Source organism: Castor canadensis, chromosome 12 (genome assembly GCF_047511655.1).
Source record: "Castor canadensis chromosome 12, mCasCan1.hap1v2, whole genome shotgun sequence".
NCBI lineage: Eukaryota > Metazoa > Chordata > Mammalia > Rodentia > Castoridae > Castor > Castor canadensis.
The window spans coordinates 129,069,997-129,094,448 of record NC_133397.1 but is presented as its reverse complement, the minus strand read 5'-3'; the positions used below and the strand labels follow the sequence as shown (position 1 = coordinate 129,094,448).

Genomic DNA, 24,452 nt, shown 5'->3' with positions numbered 1-24,452 from the left:
TATCCCGTGGTAAACAAGAAGGTGGAGCATCAGTTCTCGGGAGGGGCGTGACATTGTAACAAGAGAAACCTGCCTTCTCCTTCCTTCTCTGAACATAAACGAGTTAGGAAAAGCAGCTGTGCTGCATTTTGCCTTTGCTCTCTTCTGCAGCTGGAGCCATGCCAAACTCAGCCTGTAGATCATTGAGCATAACATGCTTGTGTCAAGTTCTCATAGGCTTCTCATAATCCGCTCCCCATAGTGTATCACTCCAGGAAGTCTGGGAGGCAATCACACTGGGTGGGAAGTCTGCAGGGGTTTTATCTGATACCATGCTGGCCCTCTCCTGCCCCTGAATTGGGCAGATTTTGGGATTACAGTCTAGGCAGTTGGCTAATTGGAAAGGCGCCAGGTTGGGAGGGGGCTTTCGGAACAAAGAAGTTTAAAAGCTCAGGGAAGCGATAACTATTTTAGGTTATCAGCTCCAGAACCAGGGCATATAGTGGAATTTTTGCCCTGGCCCAGCTGAGGATAACAACCCTTTGTTCTTAATAGAAACTTTTATCATATTAAGCTGAGTCCATGAAGCAAGTGTATGGAAACAAGTTAGTAAGGCAGTTATTCCTGATTAAATTCTCTGACAGAAAAGACCTGACCTAAGCTGATTCTTACATACATAGACATGCAAATGTCACAAGGAAACTCCCTGGGTAGGTATCTTAAACGAACAAAAATGTCATTTTGTTTTCTTTTACAAAATTGGAGAACAGGAAGGCAGAACAGGTTCTGCCTGGGGCATTGGTACCAGTGGGATGGGGGAGGAGGTGGGGAAGGGTGTGGGAGGGTGAATATAGTGTACACATATATGTAAATTGGACAGTGATACCTGTTGAAACTATTCCAGGAGTGAGATAAGAGGGGATAAAGGAGAATGATGGAGGGGATAAATTCAAGTATGATGTATTTGATACATTGTAAGAACTTTTGTAAATGCCACAGTGTACCCTCACCCAGCACAACAATTTTTTAAAAAAGGAAGAAAATACCCAATAAAAAAGAGCAGGCAGAGTAACTCAAGTGGTAAACGCCTGCTTACCAAGCACACAATCCAGAGTTCAAAACCCAGTGGTGGTGTTTAATGCCAGATGTTACAAATTTCTCAAGAATGATGAAGAATGAGACCTGGCAATACAAAAGGTGCAACCTCTGAAGTGGGAAAATGAAAGGGAGGCAGTAGAGAGGTGCTAAGAGACATTTTGGTTTTTGGGGGGTGGTACTGAGGTTTGAACTTGGCCTCACACTTGCTAGGCAGGCACTCTACTGCTTGAGCCACTCTTTCAGCACTAAAAGACAATTCTTTAGATAAGGTGAAGAGGAAATAAGTGTTGGGGGACAAGGATGGAAAGGCAGAAAGAAGCTCGGTTAAGAAAAAGAGATTTTAGGACTGGTGCTATCCAGAACATATTAGTAGGCTTGAAGGACTGGAATCAGTGGAAGAGGTGGCAGAGGGAGACTGGAGATGCCAGAATTGTAGGGAATGAAAAGATGCACTGAGTTCTGAAGGTTATGTACAGTGATACAATCCAAGACCATATTTTTTTTTAATAAAATGACATTTCTGTCCCTTACTGAAAAAGTGGATAAAGATAAAACACAAAAAAAGTTTTGTGTGGGAGTAAGAAGGAAAATTGAAGAATTTTGAATTAAACGTGTTTGGTCTCATACGTTAAGATGTTGCTCAGATGATTTGTGCAGCATGAGAGTGACAGGAGGAATTTTAGAGGCTTGGGGTTAGTGCTTCTTGTAACAATTGTAATGAGGGTGAATATAGCCAGTTTTCAAATGGAATATATAATGAGAAGAGCACAGTAAAAACAATAACAAAATGAACAGTTGATAAAGGAAGTAAAGAAAGTAAGAATGGCCACAGTCCTTTACAGTACTCTTGTGGCAGCTAAACAATTAGAGTGTGCAGGAGACATCAATTGTATTTGTTACTAAAGTCACAAGAAGGCTTCCTTTGGCTTTCCTTGGCACCACTACTGCAGTGCAGTGTAAAATACTAAGATCTCATTAGATATTGAAGTCTTCAGTGTGAATTAGGTAATCAGATCACTATATTGAAAGTCTCAGAGAAAGTCCCTATGGGAATAGAATATCTTAGAAGAGATTTTTTTTTGGTGGTACTGGGGTTTGAACTCAGGGCCTTACATTTGCTAGGTAGGCACTCTACCACTTGAGCCATTCTGCCAGTCCTTTTTTGTGTTGAGTATTTTCAAGATCTGGCCTTGCAAACTGTTTGCCTGAGTTGGCCTCTAACCAACTGATCTCTGCCTACCATGTAGCTAGGAGTACAGGTGTGAGCCATCCATCAGTACCTGGCTCTTATAAGGGATTTATTTTTAATAAGTAATTATAAGGGAGGAATATTTAGTAGGAAGAATATCTTTTAGGATTACATTAGTTACTATTACATAGCTGTGATCAAATATCTGACAGAACAACTTAAAGGAGAAAAGGGGTATTTTGGCTTACACTTTCAGAGTTGTCAGTCCATCATAGTAGGGAGGGTATGGCTGAAGCAGAACAGTTAACATCATGGCCACCAGGAGGCAGAGAAAGGGAATATAGGAAGGGGCCAGGATAAGACACAACCCCCACGGACATGCCCCTAATGACCTACTTCCTCCAACAGGGCCCTCTCTCCTTCCTTCTACCACCTCCCAGTGAAGCTAGCATATTATGAATTCATCAAAGGATTAACTCATCCATTAGGTTAAGACACCCCCCCCCCCTGCCAAGAGCTAATCTTCTCTATAAATGCCATCACAGACACATCCAGAGTGGGCTTTACTACTCTCCTAGGTGTTTCTCAGTCCAATCAAATTGACAAAATTAATTGACAGTTAAGATGAATCATCACAGCCAGGCTCTGGTGGCTCAGATGTGTAATGCTAGCTACTTGGGATGAGATTGGGAGTATCATGGTTTGAGATCAATCTGGGTAATTTGCGAGAACCCCATCTCCAAAAAATACTGAGAGCAAAATGGACTGGAGATGTGGCTCAAGCAGTAGAGCACCTGCTTTGCAAATAGGAAGCCCTAAGTTCAACCTCCAGTCCCACCAAAAAAAAAGATGAACCGTAACTGGGAGGCAGAGATTGGAGGATCAAGGTTAAAGGCCAACTTGAGCAAAAAGTTGGCAAGACCACATCTCAACCAACAAGCCTGAGGTCCCAGCTACTGGGGAGGTGGAGGTAGAAGGAGCATGGTCCCAGGCTGCCCCAGGTGGAGTTACAGATCCTCTCTGAAAAATTAAAAGTGAAAGGACTGGGGACATGGCTCAAGTGGTAGAGTACATGCCTAGCAAGCTGGAGGCCCCAAGTTTAAACCCCCATTCCACCAAAAAAAAGTAGCCATCATTAGAGAGAGAAAACTGCAAGAGAAAGGTTTTGTTTGTCTTAGTATTTTCCTTAGGAGTACCAGGTTCTAACTGTGCTCAGCTGAGCCCCTATATTTGGGCAGGTACAACAAAGGATATTATGGGAAGTGGGTCAGATCTTCTCAGTTCTCCACTCTTGGGTCAGCCTGGGTTCTTTTACTTTTTTACATTTGGGGCTGTTATTTCAGTGGGAGTATTTTATGGCTAAAGTTTCAAAAATTACTTCTCTGGAACATTTGCACTGAAGTTAGCCTTAGTGACTTGAGTGCAGGATCCTGTTTGAGTAGCTTGCCTTGTTCACGTTTGGCCAAAGCTCTTTTGCTCAGATGACAGTGCTGTTGCCCATCTGTTGCAGGCTCCAGGACCTCTTGGCAGTCACAACCTCTTCCCATCTCTTGTACTGCCACAGACTTTACTTTGCTTCTTTTCATTACCAGGCTGAGGTTTTAAACATGTGATGTACTTAGTCCACCCTGCTTTTTTCTGGATCAGTACTCATGTTTTTTTTTTTTTTAAACTTCTGAAACCTATAACTATGTTCGTATGCCCACTTAAAACAACTTAATTGTTTTAGGTTCAAGCTGAAGAAGAAATACTAGAGAAAAATCTTAATAACTGTGAAAAAGAAAATAAACGGCTACAAGAAAAGTGTAGTCTTTATAAAAATGAACTTGAAGTTCTGAAGGAGAAATTAAGGTACAGTGTTCTGTTGTGGAAATTGGGGTTTTAGTGTGGAAGTGGGAAATGAAACAAGACTTTGTACATTGCAACTGAAGAAGGGTAAGCTTTGTGACAAACTTTTCCAGGGGTAAAGTTATCATTTTAAATGTAATCAAAGGTGTAAATGTTAAAATGCTTGTAAATATAGAATAATATTGCTCAACATACTGCTTTGCATGTATTTAAAGAGACTTAACATAGACATAATGTACTTAACAGTATGATCAGTTGTTAGGTGATTAATCATTAGCTAGGTAAGATGTTGAAATAAAAAGAATTTTTCCTATCATGAGGAATCGCCTAGTCCAGGTGTCTTGTTGTATAAGTGAGGAAACAGAGGCTCAGCGAGTCAGAAAGGTCATTGGAGGGTGATATCCAGGTCCTCTGTCTCCTGTGTCCCTGTGCAGTACCATGTTACCCTCCCAGAATTCATCCCCATCAACTTTCAAAGTTTTATAGTCATGGCTCTCTATCATCTCAGACTTGAATGAAAAAGGAACGGGCCCTGGGAGCAATCAAAATAACTGCTTGTCTAATTTTAACTTTTATTTCATTTTATTTACCAAGTATGAGTACTTTCAGTGTTTTTGCTCAGGTGGATGATGCAAAGATAATGTTACAGTTTTATAGTTACTTTTTGTAACTAGAGCATTTCCTACAATCTGATGCTATCAACTGCAAGAAGTACTTTAAGAAAGAAAAAATACTGCTAATTACGTGATGATACAGTGCTTTACCACTTAAATTTTCTGAAAGAATTTCTGTTGCTAATTAGACATTTCTTTTCTTTCCTTTTTTCCAGTGCTGGAAATTGAATCCAGGCCCTTTCAGATGCTATGCAGGCACTTTCCCCTTAGCCCATTAATTAGGCATTTTTTAAATCATATGCTACTTTTGTATAAAAAGGAAAATATAAGTGAAATAAATTGGTTAAGATATTTTAAAAAGTTCACGTGCAGACTGTGACCCTTCTATATAGTATTTTCCTCTGTGCCATCAGGAGTGTTGCTGCTCATGCAGCATTTCTTCAAAGACTTCTTGTGGGAACTAGAAGTCATTGATGTTGGGCTCTTCAGTTGATTGTGCAATTACGTAATGCCAACTTGCTGTTGCTCCTATGTCAGGAATTTTGAGATATGTATGTATGAGAGAGAGAAGTTGGGCAGGTGCTAAGTTTTATGTATATGTATTATGAATACAAAATTGTACATTTTTGGGATAGCTTGTGACGTTTTAATAAGTGTGCGTTGTGTAATCAGGGTAAACGTATATATATGTATATGATTTAGCACCTGCCTAGCCCCTCTCCACAGCCACTTGTTTCTGTGGGTTTTAAGTACCTTCTTGTTTATATACACCCATTCTCTACAGGTTCCTTTGATGTGTGCACATGCATAAGTAATGAAACTGCATTGCAGCTCTGCTTAGCTGACAGTTCTTAAAGGGGCTCTTATTTGATTATCACAATTTCAGAGATGTTAAAACTGTGGGAAAAGTGAACTGATGAAATACAGTAACAGTTGTAAGCATAAAGTTGTTTTAATGTTTGGCCTCTTTTTATAGGTAAATGTGTGTGTGAAATGACTTACTGCCTATTAAGCTGTTGCTGGTAGACTAGACTTTTCACTTTTGCAGTTGTGTTGAGTAAATGATTTTTCCTTATACTATCCAAAACTTTCTTGATGCTGCAAAATGTGTCAGGGATTTTGAAATTAGACTTATCTTACACATTTCAAAAGGAAGCGCAATGCTTCCAAGGTAGTAGACTGTCCTGCACTACCTTTTGCTGTGAGACAAGGGGCAATTCTGGGCCTCCTGTTTCTCCTCCATAAGCAGGAGGTAGTAATAACCCAACCATAAGAAGTATGAGTGCTGGCAGGCAGATCATAAGCGGTCAGTAAATTTCAGTCAATATTATTTCAGAATTTAAATCAGATATATAAAAAAAAAAGTATACATATTGATGTGGTAGCTTGTGACGTTTTGATACGTGTGTGTTGTGTAATCAGGACCACCACACCTACCCTCCGAAACATTTTTCACTTCTTTATGGAAAAGTATTCAGAACCTTTCTTCTAGCTTCTCAAGAAGTACAGCACACAGCCACTATCTGTAGTCTTCCTACTGTGCGTGCATATTAGAACTTCTTACTCTAACTTCCAACTTCCAACTTCTAACTTCTAACTGCAATTTAGTGCCCTCTGATCAACTTTTCTCCATCCTTCCCTCTCCCTACTCTCGCCGTTCTACTCTATTCCTATGAGATGAACTTTTTTATATTCCATATGAATGAGATGTGGTATTTGTCCTTGATGCCTGGCTTATTTACTTAACATGATGGATAGAATAGCAGTTCTATCCATTTTGCAAATGACAAGATTTCATTCCTTTTTATATGCATGACATTTTCTTTTTCCATTCATCTATTGATAGATATTTTGGCTGTTTCCATTTCTTGGCTATTGTGAATGTGTACATTTCTTTGGTTAGTCTGGATGTTTTACTGATATTGATTCTCACAGGCCATAAAAATAGATGTCTTTTCTTTGGTGTGTGTGTGTGTCCTCTTCAGTTTCTTTCATCGGTGTTTTATGATCTTCATTGTAGTGGTCTTGTCTTTACTTAGCATTTATTTATCTTGTAGCTATTGTAAAGGAGTCGCATTCTTGATTTCTATTTCAGATTGTTCACTATTGGCTTCCAACACTGCCACTGAGTTTTTATATTAGTTTTGTATCCTGCAACTTTGCTAAATCCTTAATTAGTTCTAATAACTCTTTAGAGCTTTGGGGTTTTTGTTTGTTTGTTTTGCAGTACTGGGGTTTGAACTCAGGGCCTACACCTTGAGCTGTGAAGGGTTTTTCGAGATAGGGTCTCACAAACTGTTGGCTTTGAACCGAGATCCTCCTGATCTCTGCCTCCTGAGTAGCTAGGATTACAGGCATGAACCACCGGTGCCTGGCTTGGGTTTTCTGTATATAAGATTCATATCACTGGGTGCTGGTGGCTCATACCTGCCTGCTATCCTAGCTACTTGGGAGGCTGAGATCAGGAGGTCTAGTTTGAGGCCAGTCTGAGCAAATAGTTTGCAAGACCCCATCACCAAAATAACCAGTGTGAGATGGATGGGAAGAGTGGCTCAAGTGATAGAGCTCCTTTGCAAGTGTGAAGTCCAGAGTTCAAACCCCACCCCAGTTACACACACACAAAAGATACCATCTGCCAACATTGGCGCTTGACTTCTTCTTTTCCAATTTGAATGCCTTTTCTTTCTTTCTCTTGCCCGACTTCTCTGGCTAGGATTTCAGTTACCATGTTGAATAAAAGTGGTGAAAGAAGATGTCCTTTTCTTGGTCTAAATCATGAAGAGAAACCTTTCAGCTTTTCCTCCTTCAGTGTAATGTTTCTGCTGATCATATAGTTCTGTCCTTCATTCTCTTGATGTGTGTGTCACAGTTATTTATTTGTATATGTTGAGCCATCCTGGAATCCCTGGGATGAATTAATTCTTCTTGATTATGGGCATAATTGCTTCAGTGTATTTTGTTGAGGATTTTTGCATCTCCAGGATATTGGTCTGTAGTTTTCCTTTTTTGTGTTGTGTCCTTTGCTGGTAAGCTTCAAAAACATTTTAAAGTGAGAGTATCTAAATACAAATGGTCGCAATTTTGTTTTATTTTATTTTATTTTATTTTTGTTGTTTTCTTTACAGGCAGTTAAAAGAAGAAAATAACAGTGGGAAAGAGAAATTAAGAGTTATGGCAGTGAAAAATTCAGAAGTCATGGCACAGTTAACTGAATCTAGACAGAGTATTCTGAATCTAGAGAGTGAGTTAGAGGACAAGGATGAAATACTGAGAGAAAAGTTTTCTCTAATGAATGAAAACCGAGAATTGAAGGTCCGGGTTGCAATGCAGAATGAACGACTGGATTTGTGCCAACAAGAAATTGAAAGTTCAAGGGCAGAACTGAGAAGTTTAGAAAAAACGATATCCCAGTTGCCAGTGAGTATTATGAAAAGAAATGTACTGGACTGGACTGCACAACAGGAAAGAAAATGGTACCAACATGTCTTGTGAGAGAGCGTGTTTCATAATGCCTTAGTAGCTTCTGCTGTTCCCCAGTGTCGGTGCCCTCAGCCCCCATCTTTCTAGTGTAATCCCTCCTTTCCCCACACTTGCCTATACTCTTCCACCCTTCCTAAGGCTCTCAGACATCATATAGAAGAACAGCACAAAGTATCATTGTATCCTGTACGCTCATCCCTTTAAAGTGTACTACTCAGTGATTTTTTTAGTAAAGTTACACGTTTTGAAACAGTCACCACAGTTCAGTTTGAAATGTTTCTTTCATCCCCGAAAGGTCCCTGTACCAGGGAGGAGAAACCACTAATTGGTTCTGCTTCTGCACATTTCTCTTTTCTGAACATTTCATATGAATATAATCATAATGATGTCTTTTTTTTTTTAACATTTGTGTGGATTTATCAAGAAAGACTTTTTGGTGGTACTGGGGTTTGAACTCAGGGCCTCACACTTTCTAGGCATGCGCTCTACCACTTGAGCCACTCTACCAGCAACATGTGGTCTTTTACATCTGTTATTTGGACTTTTAATATTTCAAGGGTCATTCATGTTGAGACGTGTCAGTATCTAATTTCTTTTCATTGTTGAATAGTATTACTTTAAGGGAACATACTGCATTTTATTTATTCACCAGTGAATGGACATTAGCGTTATCTCTGCTTCTAGACTATTATGAATAATGCTTCTGTGCATATTTCCAGAGAAATCTGTGTGGACATGTTTTCATTTCTCTTGGGGAGATCCTAGGAATAGAATTGCTGAGTCATAAGGTAAATTCGTGCCCTGATTTATGTTCTTACAGCAATGTGTCAGGTTCCTGTTTCTCCACATCCTTGTCAACATTTGTTACTGTCTTTTTGCTTATGAAGTGTGAAGTGGTGTCACACTGTGGTTTTAATTTGTGTTTCCCTGATGCTAACTTAGCATGTATCAGTGAAATTAGGAACAGGGTGAGTCTATCTGTGTCAAGAATTTGTCACTGATAGGTGTGAAGTAAAGGAAAGATCAGGGGAATCAGAGGTAAGTACGGATTGGTCTCACTTATGAATGCAGGGTAGACTGGGTGGTGGATTCCTACCAATTTTAACTGTTACAAACCATGGAATTGTGAAGCTGGAAAGGATCTCAGAAAGCATCTGAAATGTAGATGCAAGGAAGTAAATAACTCGCCTCACTCAAAGAAGAATTTAAACTAGAACACAGGATTCTTAGCTCCCAGCCCTTTGTTGTGTCTTCTTTCCTAGAGCACTTATTATTTGGTAAGACCTTAAAGTGTTTGAAGTTGGAAAGTAATCCTATGCAGATAATGTTCATTTTTAAATTGAAACTCTCATTTGTGCTCAGGGTCAAGAATTATGTGGCATATGATTCTGAAGGTGGCATAATGATACTTACTTGATCTTGTGTTTCATGAAGTGCTAAGAATGGTTTGCAAGTGGGAAATTTTTTCATTTCTGGAAAGTGTGATTTGGTTATAGTTTGAAGCTGGCAGTCATTAAGTGCTTCCTTTACTCCTTTTCATTAGTATTTTTAAAAAATATGTATTATTCAATCATGCAATAAAGTACAAAGGCCAATGTAGCTTGTCATTTGCAAATTATGAGACACATTGCCATACCAACTTCAGAAGTTTTAAGTTTTATAAGTAAACCCTTCTTGTGCACTTTGTCAGATCCATTCTCTCTCTCTCTCCTCTAAAGTAACAACTGTTCTGAATTTGTGTGTTAATGCATCTAGAAATATTACTTAGTACATTTTTGGGGGAAGGGATAGGATTGGTATATGAACTCAGGGCTTCTTCACACTTGTAAAGCAGGCACTCTACTGCTTGAGCCACATCTTCAGTCCATTTTGCTCTGGTTAATTTGGAGATGGGGTCTTGTGAACTATTTGCCCAGACTGGACTCCAGTGGCAATCCTCCTAATCTCAGCCTCCCAAATAACTAAGATGACAAGCGTGGGCTGCCGACATCTGGCCCTTAGTACTTTTTAAAAAATATGTGTGTAGCACTGTAATTTGTTTTCACTCAATCTTATGAAGTATATCCATGTTGTTTATTTAACTCAAGTCTAACTTATTACACTTTGCCATTTTCTCAATATTTCATAATGCAGTTATTCACCCTGCTTATTGATAGACGTTAGATTGTTTTCATTAAATTCAAACAAAATTTCAAACTCCAGAATTCTGAATAAGAAAACAATTGCCTCCCACATGCATATAAGTTTTTAAATGTTTGCTTTTGAACTTGCAGTTAAAAAGAGAAATACTGAGTTTTAAGTCATGTCTTTCTAAGCACCAAATCAGCAGTCTGGCAAACAAGGAAGATAATTGCATTGGCTGCTGTGAAGCAAATAAATTGATGATTTCGGAACTGAGGTAAGCTTTCCGGTGTGAAGTTAAAACAATTAAGACATTGCTGTGTGTGGTACTGTAATCCCTGAAGTAGGGAGGCTGAGGCAGGAGGATCCCCAGTTTGAGGCCAGCCTGGGCTTCCTAGCTAGAGCCTGTCAGAAATACATGTACATATGTACACACATACATACATGCAATGTTTAGTTGAGAAATTTTTAAAAATACAGAGAAGTCCAGAGAGTGTCATAGCAAATATCGATTCTTTTTAACATTTTGGATACTCGTTTCAAATCTGTTCTCTAATAAAAATAAAGCATGACAGGATAGATATTACCTATGACCCTTATGCCTAGTCACATTCTCCCCCTAAATACCCTCCATTACCATCTAGATGTAGATTTTTATGACCATAATGCAAATTTGATATTGTTTGCACCATTCTAAAACCCATCTATGTTGATTGAGCTTGGAAGAATGATCAGTGGATTGATCTGTGTGGTTACTTTAGTGACAACAGCTGTGTAGGATTCTTTCCTAGAAGTCTGTTATAATTCATTCATTCCTAAATTGGTAGTCACTTCTATGTTTTTTGTTTTGTTTTGTTTTCTATTACAAACAGAGCTACAAAGAGCATACTTTTTTGGAGGGAGTACTGGGTTTGAATTTAGGGTCTCACTTACGAGCGCCTGCTCTATCATTTGAGCCACACCTCCAGGCCTTTTTTGCTTTATATTTTGGATAGTGTCTCATATTTTTGTGCAGGACTGATCTCACATCGTGATCCTCCTACCTTTGCCTCCCAGCATCTGGGATTCGTAGGCACGTGCTACCACATTCAGCTTGTTGGTTAAGATGGGGTCCCACTATCTTTTTGTCTGGGCCAGGGGCTGATCTCAAACCATGATGCTATGAACTCCATCCCCCACATAGCTGGGATTATGAGCATGAACCACCATGTCTGGCCAAGAGCATCTTTATACATGGTTCCTTATACATAATATGTGTTTCTAGTATGCATTCCTGAAACTGAAATTGCTAGGCTATCGGGTGTCTACATTTTCAATTTTACTAGTTTCTATCAGGTTTATAAAGTGAGTAAACCAATTTGCAATCCTGTTGGTGGTTTATAAGAGTTTCCGTGGGTATCCTGCATAAGAGTTGACCAATATCAGAATTTTGAAGTTTCTATCAACTTTAAAGGTGAAAAAATAGTACAAGATATTTTTATAGACTTTTCCTAATACTTTTGGCTTCTTTTGTGCCAGGATTAAGCTTGCAATCAAAGAGGCAGAAATTCAAAAGCTTCATGCAAATCTGACTGTGAGCCAGTTGTCTCAGGCTCTTCCTGCTTATCATGATGGCCAGGACAGTGGCAAGTTGCATGCTTTAGAAACAGAACCTGTAAAACTAGGTGGTCCTCAAGGAGGTGAGCAAGTAAGACTGAATTATTTTAATAATGATGATCAACTGGTTTCTGTTACCAAACACACTGACGGGTTCTTAGTACTAGTTATGTATAATAAGACAGCAAAGATTATTGCAGAATTCTTGGACTTTGCATTATTTAAAAAAAAAAAATACCCATTGCTGAAATAAAATTTCCCCCAATAAAGATACACTCATTTCAAATACATATTTGGTAAGTTTTGTCACATTTGTGGATTGGGTTTTGTTTTGTTTTATTTGCAACACTAGGGTTTGAATTTAGGGCCTCATGCTTGCTAGGCAGCTGCTTCAGCACTTGAGCCACTATGCCAGCCCTTTTATGTTGGTTATGTTTAAGATAGGGTCTTACTTTATGCCTTGGCTGGCCTGGACCTCAGTCCTCCTATTTGTGTTTCCTTGCATGGCTGGGATGACAGGTATGAGCCACTGCACCCAGCTATTGGTTGAGATGGGTCTCGTGAACCCATCTCAACCAGGCTGGCCTTGAACCATGATCGTCCTATCTCTACCTCCCAAGAAGCCAGGATTACATACAGACTTGAGCCACTGTGCTCAGCCCCATTTATTTTAATTTAATTTATTTAATGTGTTTGTACCCTTGTTACCTTCACCACAGTTAAGACATACAACATTTTCATCAGTTTACTTTTGGTTTAATTTTCTCTTTTTTCCCCCTCTAGTATCGGTCATAAACCTAGGGCCTGAACTACATCCCCAGTCCTTTAGTAACTTTTTTTTTTTTTTGCAGTACTGGGATTTGAACTCCAGGCCTTCACCTTGAGCCACTCCACCAGCCCTTTTTTGTGATGGTTTTTTTTTGAGATAGGGTCTCACAAACTGTTTGCCCCAGCTGGCTTCAAACTGCGATCCTCCTGATCTCTGCCTCCCGAGTAGCTAGGATACAGGCGTGAGCCCTGGTGCCCAACATTTATTAACTTAATGTGCACGTTCTTTTCTAATGTAAATATTAAGGGATGAACTTCCCTTTAAGCAATACTTTGGCTGCATCACACTGTCTTGTACTGTGTTTTCATTTTCATTAAGTTCAGAATATGTTATAATGTCTCTTGGGATTTCTTCCTTGATTCTTAGGCTGTGTGCATTTTATTCCCAAATATTAGGAGAACTTTGAGATCTTTGAGTCAGTCGTGGTCAGAGAACACACTCTACATATTTTTGGTCTGGGTAGTACGGTTGAACCGAGTGCTTCATATGTGCTCAGTGTGCTCTGTCACTAAGCTGCACCCCCAACCCTGATTTTTGTTTTTTAGTATGAGATATGCATGTACAAAAATGTCATGAGGAAACCATTATTTTGTATAATTAATGTACGCTAATTTTTTAAAAAGTATTTTGAGACTGGTTTGTTGGCCAGCGCATGCTCTATTAGTGAATGTTCGAAGTGTATTTGAAAAAAATATGCTGCGATTGTTGGATGGAGTATTTTTTTAATGTCAGTTACGTTAGGTTGGTAGTGCTGGTTAAGTCTTCTTTATATCTTAATGATTTTCTATGTATTTGTCTTACTCATTACTAATATAGTATTAAAATCTTCAAATACGTCTATTTTTAAATTTAGTGGGGGACGTACTGGGATTTGAACTCAGGGCATATTGCTTGCTAAGCAAGGGCTCTGCCACTTGAGCCACTCCTCCAGCCCTTTTCACTTTAATTTGTTTTTTTAGATAAGGTCTTGAGATTTTCTCTGAGCTGGCCTTCAATTATGATCTTACTATCTCTGCCTCCTAAGTAGCTGGGATTGTGGGTGTGAGCCCCCACACAGGGACCTTGTTGGTTTGTTTATCCTTTTACTTCTGTCAATCTTTGCTTCTTGTATAGTGAAGAAATTTGAAAACATTGCATATTTCTGTTGAATAGCAACCCTTTTATTGTATTAAACATCTATTTTAGTCCTTGGTTTCAAATATTCCTTATTAGAAAGCTACTTTGTTTGAAGATAATATAGCTCCTCTATGTTTTTTTAATTAGCTTTTTCATGCTGATTTTTTTTTCCATTTAGTAAACTTGTGTCTTTTTAAATAAAGTGAGTTTCTTACAGAAAACATGAAGTTGAATCCTGCTTTTATATCTAATTAGACAGTTTTTGGTTTTTAATTAGAATTTTATTGGACTGTTTAAATCACATTTAATGTAACTATTGATTGTTTTACATTTAATCTACCATTTTGGCTTTTTTTTTCCCTACTCATTTGTTCATCTTTTCTGCCTTCTTTTGGATCAAGGATATTTTTTTCATTCATTGATTTACTTATTTTGCAGTGCTTCGGATCAAACCTAGGGTCTTGCTCATGCTAGGCAGGCACTTTTCCCCTGAGCTCTCCAGCCCCAGCATTTTGTTTTTTTATCTCTACTATTGATTCACTAACCTATACCTCCTTATTTTACTTTTTTAGTGGTTGTCCTTGGAGTTAATACATGTGTCTTTAGCTATCACAAACTGTCTTTACATCCAGTGGGCTATTAGAAGCAAAACTGACAAAATCAGCTAAGTGATGAGAGAGAATAGGGACGAAGAGTGATGAGATGCGCATAGGGAGGGAGTGCTGGTTATTAGAGGTAGTGATGAAGATGTCATCAATTCTGTGACATCAGTGTAGAATAGAACCAATGGTGGATAGACAACCTAGAAAGTGAAATATTATGGCCATGGGGAATTGATGGGAAAAGGTACTTACCTAACCCTTGAAGCCAAAGTACATCTCTCCTGGTTTCCATGTGTGTTCATGCAGTTGCCTACTGTTTGTCTCTGTAAAGCCCTCCTGAAGCTCAGTTGCCTTGGGTGGGAGTAATGCCTATGTGCACAGTGTAAAAAGGACCTAGGCAAACAGCTGCTCTGATAATCTGCAGCCGTTTTTTTTTCTTTGTTTGTTTCTGTTTTTCTTGTTTTTTTGTGGTACTGGGGTTTGAACTCAAGGCCTTCACCTTGAACCATTCCACCAGCCCTTTTTTATGATGGGTTTTCTCGAGATAGGGTCTCTCAAACTATTTGCTGGGGCTGACTTTGAACCGTGATCCTCCTGATTTCTGCCTCCTGAGCTAGGATTACAGGCGTGAGCCACCAGGGCCCAGCACCCACAGCAGTTTTTAAGATTGTCACTATTTTCACCTGCTAGTTTGCAGGGGAGGAAGATAGGACTGGTAAGGGTACACTCTTCACAGCCTTTGAGCCCACATCTAGATAAAATACATAAAAATATTCTCTTTTATTGAACACTACTGGGGTTTGAACTCAGAGCCTCATACTTGCTAAAAAATATTCTTAGCTCAAATTATCCAAATAAATTTTATGATTAGTTAAAGTTTAAGGAAATGGGACAACATAAAAAAATTTTTTTTGGTGGGACTGTTTTGAACTCAGTCTTCATGCTTGCAAAGCATTCTGTCCCTTTAGCCACAGCTCCAGTCCATTTTACTCTGGTTATTTTGGAAATGGGGGTCTTGTGAACTATTTTCATTCCTCCTGATCTCAGCCTCCCAAGTAGCTAGGATTACAGGTGTGATCCCACTAGTGCTGGCCTGGACTTAAAAGTTTTTTACAATGATTTCTGTTAAAAAAGAAATTGGATTTCAGAAATGGGTGTACATTTAAATTTCTGGTACAAGGGATAATCTTTAGCTATCTGGAAAAGTGAATGATTCAGAACTAGGTATTTAACTTCTAAAGTACCTCTCTTACCATACTTTCCTTACCTGTGTTTTCCTTATTGTCCTTCTCTGTCACTTCTGTACTTTAAATCAGAAACTAATCTTTTTATGATTAAAGCTATCCATTATTCAAATGTATTTTTAATTTTTGAGGTTTTGTTTAGAACAACTTTCCTTTTGTGTTTGTTAGCAGAAAGTATAAAAGATTACAATCAGCACACTGTGAACAAGCAATATGAACGAGAAAGGCAAAGGCTTGCCACAGGAATAGAAGAGCTGCGTTCTAAGCTGATGCAAATAGAAGCTGAGAATTCTGACTTGAAGGTCAACATGGCACACAGAACTAGTCAGTTTCAGCTGATTCAAGAGGAGCTGCTAGAAAAAGCTTCCAACTCTAGCAAACTAGAAAGCGAAGTAAGCTTGGAATTAGCTGGGTCTGTGTACTAAATTTTGAGGTAGGAAGAAAGGTATTGCCACTGGGGTTTATAACAGTTTAAGTCCAGATTTATAAGGTTTTTGGGAAATGGTACCACATAAGCTATAAATTCTTTTAAAATCATATTTGGAAACTTACATTAAAAAGTAGGAAAAAACCCTAGTGGCAAAAAGGTCTCAAATTTGATGGAACTAATACAGTGTTGCACTCTCTTCTTTCTTCTACAATGTAAATTAGCATAGTAATGCACATTTACAAGAAAATAATTGAATTTTGTTGTTGAAAGAAAAGGACTGGTATTAAGAGGATTTGAAGTTTAACAAACATCAGAGCCATCTAGGAAGCCTGTCAAACATGAAGGTTTCTGTGTCTCTCGCAGTTCTGAGTCAGTAGGTCTGGAGTTTGGCCTGCGGATCTGCGTTTTTAAATAGCTGCATGTGAATCTGATAGACTGTGGATTCCATTTTGAAAGGGGGATGCTGCATGCTTTATGGATATCCAATTTTCATTTTCACTGAGGACAGGACAAGGACACCTCAGTAGTTATTATGGATCAGGACCATGTGGGAATGTGTTATACTCAACCTTCAAACCAGAGGCCGCAGTCATCACATGGAGCACTTTTCCAATGTCTGCTTTCGCATCTTAAAGTCTAACCAAGAATAAGGATAGTCTTATGGGATAGGAACTTCCATCAGTATGCTAAAGGAGGTTGAGTTAGTCTATAATCCAGCTGCTAGCTCACTTAGAAAATCACAAAAATAACACATTCTTGTTGAACATACAAAAATACAGAAAGGGAAAAAGAGGGACATAAACAATTGATAATTCTATCACCAGAAATAATACTGTTAACATTTTATCTTACTAATTTCAGTCTGAAACAACTACTTTTGAAAAATGGGTTAGGGTGCAATCCTACTTGGATATAGCATCTGACTTAAATTAGGTGTTACGTAATGAAAGAACAGTGATGTAACATGCTAGGCCTTCCTTTCATTGTTTTTCTTCTAAATCATCTCTTTATTTTTCAAGTATTTACAAGTATGTGGATTAAAAGGTTATTAACTTTGCACTTTAAATGTTTATTCTTATAAATTTGCCCAGTTTATCTATATACAGTGTAATTAAGCTTTGTAAAGTCATTACCTTTAAAAAACTAATTTTATTTTTATTTCAATGTATTTTCAGATGACAAAGAAATGTTCACAACTTTTAACTCTAGAGAAACAGTTGGAAGAAAAAATAGTTGCATATTCATCTATTGCTGCAAAAAATGCAGAACTTGAACAGGAGCTTATGGTAAAATTTACCCTTTTTGTTTTGTTTTTTTCTGAGATAGGATCTTGTTGTGTCACCCAGGCTATCCTGTAATGCAGAGCCCCCAGCATCTGCTTCCTGCACAGATACCCTTTTTGTTATAAAGTGTACTGTAAACTTGTGATAGTATGTTCGTCTGCATATTCTTCTTGTAAAGTGTTTTAAGTAGGAAAGCATAGACTCTACTTGTCTTTATTCTTAAGTTAATACAGTAGTATGGGAATTTGTTACCCACGTTTCATTATCTTTGTACTAATAGAATAGAAGGAAATGGTAGTTCTTAGATATGATTCTCGATATTTTAAAATGTTTTAATGGTAGGTTTAATGTTTGACAAATGTGTTTTTATGTAAAACTGGCTTTCAGTTATATTCTTTTAACATGCTTGTATTTTTAGGAAAAGAATGAAAAGATAAGAAGTCTAGAAACCAATATCAATACAGAGCATGAGAAAATTTGTTTAGCCTTTGAAAAAGCAAAGAAAATTCATCTTGAACAGCATAAAGAAATGGAAAAGCAGATTGAAAGAGTAAGTAGTATGTACTTAGTGCTAAAAAGAGCCTAACACATTACTAGCCCAGTGTTTTTTATTTTGTAGATGAGGAAACAAAGACAAAGAAAAGTTGATTGCTAGAGCCATATTCAAAATTGCATTCATTCTGAATCATTTCGCAATGTTTTTTGTTTTTTTGTGGTGCTGGAGATGAAACATAGGGCCTCACGCATGCTAGCTAGGTAGCTACCAGTGAACTACACCTCCAGCTTCCCAATGCTTTTTAATATAGTATGCCTTTCATTTCAGCTTTAATTGCTGTTTTTGACATTAGCAAAGTAAGAGTGATTCTGTAAGTGCTGTTTCCCTAGATATCCTTTGAAGATCAGTTGAGAGGAAACAAGAGTGGAAGCACACTTACTTAACATTTGGTTAAAAGTAAAACAAAAGTAAAAAGAAGAGGTGAGACTAAAAACATAAGATGAAATACAAAATAGGTGATTTGGCTGGGCCTCGTAACAGGTGAAAAAGAGTCTGTGAACTTGAGCATAGAACAATGGACATCATTCAGTCTGAGCAACAGAGAAAAATAAAAGATGTGGAAGAAAACTGAGCAGAGCCTGAAGGACTTGTGGCCCATCACTCATGTCACTAGAAGGGCATGAGAATGAGATTTCTGCAGAAGAAGCTTTGAAGAAATAGTGATTGAAAACTGCAGATTTTCTGAAGGAAATAAATTAACAAATTTACTAAGATCCAAGGAGGCGAAGTCAAAGAAAACAGTTTAAACACATCAAAATCCTTGCTGAAAACCAAACCAAACAGAATCCTTAGAGCACCTGCCTAGCAAACACGAAGACCTAAGTTCAAATCCCAGTACTAAAAAAAAAAAAACACTTTTAAAATTGATTCTGTTAGTATTTAGTAGTTGTAGAATGGGGTTTCATTGTGATATTTCCACACATGCATAAAATGTACTCTGATCAGATTTACCCGTTACTCTTCCCCATCATCCCTCCCACGCTTTTTAAAAACAATTTTAACAGGTCTCATTCTGTTTTCATACATGTGTATAAAGCACTTGGATCATATTCTCCTCCCTTCCTTCACCCTCTCATTTCACTCTTATCCTTCCCACCTGTTCTAACCCCCAAACAGTCCCCATTTTACACTTCTGTCATTTATTTATTAAGTTCTAGATTCAGCATGTAAAAGAAAACATATGAGCCAGGCGCTGGTGGCTCACGTCTGTCTGTAATCCTAGCTACGCAGGAGGCAGAGATCAGGAGGATCACAGTTTGAAGCCAGGCTGGGCAAATAATTCACGAGACCCTATCTCAAAAAACCCTTAACAAAAAAGAGCTAGTGGAGTGGCTCAAGGTGGAGGCCCTGAGTTCAAACCCCAGTACTGCCAAAAAAAAAAAAAAAAGAAAAGAAAACATGATCATTACCTTTCTCAGTCAGGGTTACTTCACTTAACATGTAAATCTCACTGGCAGAGCGGCTCAAATGGTAGAGCATCTGCCTAGCAAGTGTAAGGTCCTGGGTTCAAACCCCAGTGCCTCAGGAGCAAAAAAAAAAAGTTATCATTAAAAATGAAAAATAAACATGTAAATCTCTAGTTCCACCCATTTTCCTGAAAATGACAGAATCCATTCTTCTTTATGGCCCAGTAATACTCTGTTGTGTACAAATACCACATTTTCTTCATTCATCAAATTGAAGGGCACCTAGGCTGATTCCATAGTTTGGCTGTTGTGAATAGTGCTGCTGTAAACATGGGTATGCAGGTGTCTGGGTTGTATGCTGACTTACATTCCATTATCTATATGCCTAGCAGTGGTATAGCACTTTCTTGAGGAACCTCCATGCTGATTTCCTTAGTAGCTGGACTAATTTACAATCCTGGTAACAGTACATAGAGGTTCCTTCCCCCTACCCCACATCCTTGTCAGTACTTGTTGGCTTTTTTCTTCATGATTAGCATTCTTAGTGAGGTGAGATAGAACCTCAATGACATTTTGATGTGCATTTTCTTTATGGCTAAGGATGTTGAAATTTCTGCTTGTACTTTTTAGCTGTTTGCACTTTTAAGAACTGTCTAATTCATTTAATTGGGTTATTTATTCTGTTGGTGTTTAGTTTTTTGAATTCTTTGTACATTCAAGATATTAATCTTTTATCTAATGAACAGTTGGCAAAGATTTTATTCCATTCCATAGGCTGATTCTGGTAATTGTTTCCTTTGCAGTGGCAAACTTTTTAATTTGATGCAATCAAATTAAATTGATGCAATCAAATTGATGCCAGTTGGTGATTTTATTTTTTGAGCCTTTGGAACCCTATTGAGAAAAGCATTACCTATGACCATAAACAAAAATATCTTGAATATAGATAGGAATAAAGATTAAAATTACTACAGATTTCTTAAAAAAAAAGAAAGAAAGAAAGGGCTGGAGACGTGGTGGCTCAGTCAGTGGAGTACCTGTCTAGCAAGTCTAAAACCCTGAGTTCAAACCTCAGTACCACATAAAAAAAAAAAAATTGCAAAAAACTCTGTGTGTGTGTGTGTGTGTGTGTGTGTGTGTGTGTGTGTACTAAAAGAGAAGATTTTTTAGCTGGGTGAGGTGGTTCAAACCTGTAATTCTAGCTACTCAGGAAGCATAGATCAGGAGGATTGTAGTTTGAGGCCATCTAAAGCAAAAAGTCCATAAGACCTCAATCTCTACCGATGGCTAGGTGTGAGATATATGCCTGTCATCATACCAGCTGCACAGAAAAGCACAAATAGGAAGATCATGGTCCAGGCTGACCTGGGAATAAGGCAAGAACTATCTCAAAAATAATGAAAAGCTAAAAGGAATGGAGGCATGGCTCAAGTGGTAGAGTGCCAGAAGCAAGAGGCCCTCAGTTCAACCTCCAGCACCACCAGAAGAGGAGAGAAAGAGAGAAGAGAGAAAATATTTGTCAACATAGAATTTTATATTTAAGAAAAATATTCTGTAGGAATGAAGATAAAATAAAGGCATTCTTAAATACAGAACAATTTATAGAATTTGTCACAAGTAGAATTATTCAAAAAGAAATACTAAAGAATGTTCTGAAGGCAAAAGAAAAATAATATCAGAGGGAAACTTGGAACTTCAAAAAAGAAGGAAGAACCACAAAAATAGTAAATATTTGGGTAAATATAATGGATTATTTTTCTCCTCTTAAGAAAAAGGAAGGGAAGGGAAGGGAGCTAGAGTGGTTACATAAATATCAGACAAAGTAGACTTCAGATTAAAGGAAATTACCAGGGATTTAGAGGGGTTTTACATAACAATAAAAGGCTCAATTCACCAAGACCACTTAACCCTAAAAGTATATATATGTAACAACAGAATTTCAGAATATATGAAAAAATGAAGAGGCTTGAAAGGAGAAAGAAATTAACCCAAAATTATAGTTGAAGATGTCAATATTAATTTTTTCTGTAGTGGATAGAATAAGTAGACAAAATATCAACAAAGATCTAAAACACACCTGTATCAACTTGATCTATTGATGGTTATAGCATACTCTACCTACAATAAAAGAATACACATTTTAATTCCACTTAAACTATTCACCAAGGTATATCCTATGGTACTTCATAAAATAAACCATCAAATTTGAAAGAACTGAAAGTGTACATAGTATGCGCTCTGTCCGTAATAGAATTAAACTAGAAACCATCAATGGAAAGCTATCTGGGAAACAACACACCTCTAAATAATCCATGGGCCAGAGACTTGGTCTCAAGGGAAATTGAAAATATTTTTAATTAAAGGAAAATGAAAATACATCAAAATTTGTGGGATGCCCCTAAAGCAATTCTTAGAGGGATGTGTATAGCATTAAGTGCATATATTAGAAAAAAAGAAAAATCTGTCATCTAAACTTCCAATTAATGAAACTAGGAAGAGAAGAGCAAAATCAACCCAAAAGAAGGAGAAAGGTGACATAACAAGAAACATAATTGAAAAGAAGACATCACTAAAGAAAAATCGTTGAGACCACAGTGTGGTTCTTCAAAGAAATCAGTGAAACGTATAAAACCACAGCCAGTCTGATGAGGGGGAAAAAGAAAACAAATTACCTATGTTAGGAGTAGAGAAGTCTATCACTGCAGACCCCTAAAACCCAAGACACAAACTGGGGCTGGGGATATGGCTCAGTGGTTAAGTGTTTGCCTGGCATGCATGAGGCCCTGGGTTCGATTCCCAGTACTGGAAAAAAAAAAAACTAATAAAACTTAAGGAGGAATGTAGAACCTGAATACTTTTACATAGATAAAAGAAATGTGATTCACGTTTTAAAATTTTTCCAGAAGAAATTTCCAGATGGTTTAATCAGTGAATTCCTCTCCAAACACTTGAGGAAGAAATAACACCAGTGTTGTATAGTCTGTACCAGAATACAGAAGAGGAAAGACCACTTCCAAACTAATTTGATAAGGAAGGCTAATATTCTCTGATACCAAAATGACACAATGACAGTACCAGAAAAGAAATATAGGCTAATGTGCCCCATGAACATGGAAGCAAACACACTCAACAAAGGTTATCAAATTGAATTCAGCAACAAATGCTTTACTCTCTGTCTCTGACTCACACACACACACGTACACACAAAAAACATTACGGCCAAGGGGAATTTATTCGGAGAACAGAAGTCTGGCTCAACATTCAGAAATGAATCAGTGTTATCTGCCCTATTAACAGACTAAAAACAAAAATCTACATGATCATATCAATAGAACACCTGATACTATTACAGTTTAGCATGATACCTCAGCCATCTAGGAGTGGAAGGGAGCTTTCTTAATCTGATACAGGGCATCTACAAAAATACTTAGAGATGACATCATACTTGATGGTAATGGAAATCTTCACTCTTAAGGTTGGTAACAAGGCAAAAATTTCTATTCATCACTCCTTTCCAATGCAATGAGCAAGAACAATGAAGTAAAAGAGATTAGCATAAAAGAAAGAAAGCTTTCCCTGTTCAGGACCTGTGCATACTAGGCAAGTACTTCACCTCTCAAGCCATGCTCCTCAGTTATAATAGGTTCTTAGAAGTAGATTGCTCATTTAGAAGGTAAAAGATATTTTTCAAATGAGTTGATCCCTGATAAGTTCTTCAAGGATTAATCTGACAGTGGTTGCTTTTTTAGGAAGGTGCTATATTTGAAAACTCCACCTCCTTTTTTAAAAACTTTTCCTTGTTTAAAAAGACTCAGTATTTGCTTTTTTTCTCTTACGCTTACTAGAAAGTTTACCTTGTAGATTTTTTTTTCTGGAATTTTTTTTTTTTTTTGGTGGCACTAAGGTTTGAACTCAGGGCCTCATGCTTGCTAGGCAGGTATATTACTCCACCATCTGTAATACCTTAAATTGCTAAAAAGCTTGTGATTTCTAACATGTTCTTTTTTTTTTTTTCAGAATTGGATTTGAACTCAGGGCCTACACCTTGAGCCACTCTACCAGACTATTTTTGTGAAGAGTTTTTTCAAGATACGGTCTCACGAACTATTTTCCTGGGCAGGCTTTGAACCACCATCCTCCTGATCTCTCCCTCCTGAGTAGCTATAGGCATGAGTCACCCACACCCGGCTCTAATTTGTTATTTCATTGTTTTCATTTCAGAGTTCCTTTGTTTTACATTTTCTAGTTAATCCAGTTGCTGCTATATTCTTATTGTATGGATGTGTGTGGTGATGTAGATACATAGCTCACTAGTTATAAAACATTACTATTGTACTTGTATGTATCCATATGATATATGTGCACACATAGAGTAATTTCATATTTTGTCTTCAAAGGGTTTTGGAAGTTTGAAATTATAAGAAGTGCAAATTCTGTATACTCGTAATAAAAGTGAAAATTTAGATGCACTTCGAAGGGCAGTACCTACTGAAGTTGAAAATGTACATATCTCACAACCATGAAGTCCTGTTCTGGGTGGTCTATTCTAGAGAAACTGACGCATGTACAGAGAGACAGGAGCAAAGGATGTTACTACAACATTGTTATGAGAGTAAAGAAACCATAGTTCACACTTACTGTAGAAGAGTGTACTTCCATAAAGTAAATGAACTGCCCTGCACATATAATAGACATGGGTAAATCTAAAACAACATTGAGTGAAAAAAGAAAGTTGCCAAAACTTAGAGGTATTAATACCATCTATGTAAATTTTCAAGACAGAAAACTACAGCCAGGCACCAGTGAGTGGCTCTTGCCTATAATCTCAGCTACTCAGGAGGCAAAGATCAAGAGCATCAAGGTTTGAAGCCAACCCAGGCAAATAGTTCTGGAGACCCTATCCCAGCAAGTATCCAACACTAAAAAGGGCTGGTGGAGTGGCTCAAATGTTAGAGCACCTTCTAGCAAGCATGAGGCCCTGAGTTCAAACCCCAGTACCACCAATAAAAAAAACTACATTCTTCATCTTGAATGTACATGTTTAATGAAAGCACAAAAATG

At 37.8% G+C, this 24,452-nt stretch overlaps 1 protein-coding gene across 10 annotated transcripts in view; it reads left to right on the top strand.

The window, feature by feature from the left end:
* The window catches only part of Ccdc18 (coiled-coil domain containing 18), an 88,735-nt gene that overhangs the window by 27,530 nt on the left and 36,753 nt on the right, over window positions 1–24,452 (top strand). For 5 of the 10 annotated variants that reach the window (XM_074050972.1, XM_074050971.1, XM_074050968.1 and 2 more), the window contains exons 8-15: window positions 3,996–4,117; window positions 7,854–8,145; window positions 8,928–8,996; window positions 10,482–10,606; window positions 11,848–12,008; window positions 15,885–16,108; window positions 17,322–17,432; window positions 17,848–17,979. In XM_074050972.1, the coding sequence (XP_073907073.1) occupies window positions 3,996–4,117; window positions 7,854–8,145; window positions 8,928–8,996; window positions 10,482–10,606; window positions 11,848–12,008; window positions 15,885–16,108; window positions 17,322–17,432; window positions 17,848–17,979 (1,236 nt within the window). The remainder of the gene's footprint in view (window positions 1–3,995; window positions 4,118–7,853; window positions 8,146–8,927; window positions 8,997–10,481; window positions 10,607–11,847; window positions 12,009–15,884; window positions 16,109–17,321; window positions 17,433–17,847; window positions 17,980–24,452) is intronic. The other 5 variants (XM_074050964.1, XM_074050970.1, XM_074050967.1 and 2 more) reach the window with 5 other exon arrangements.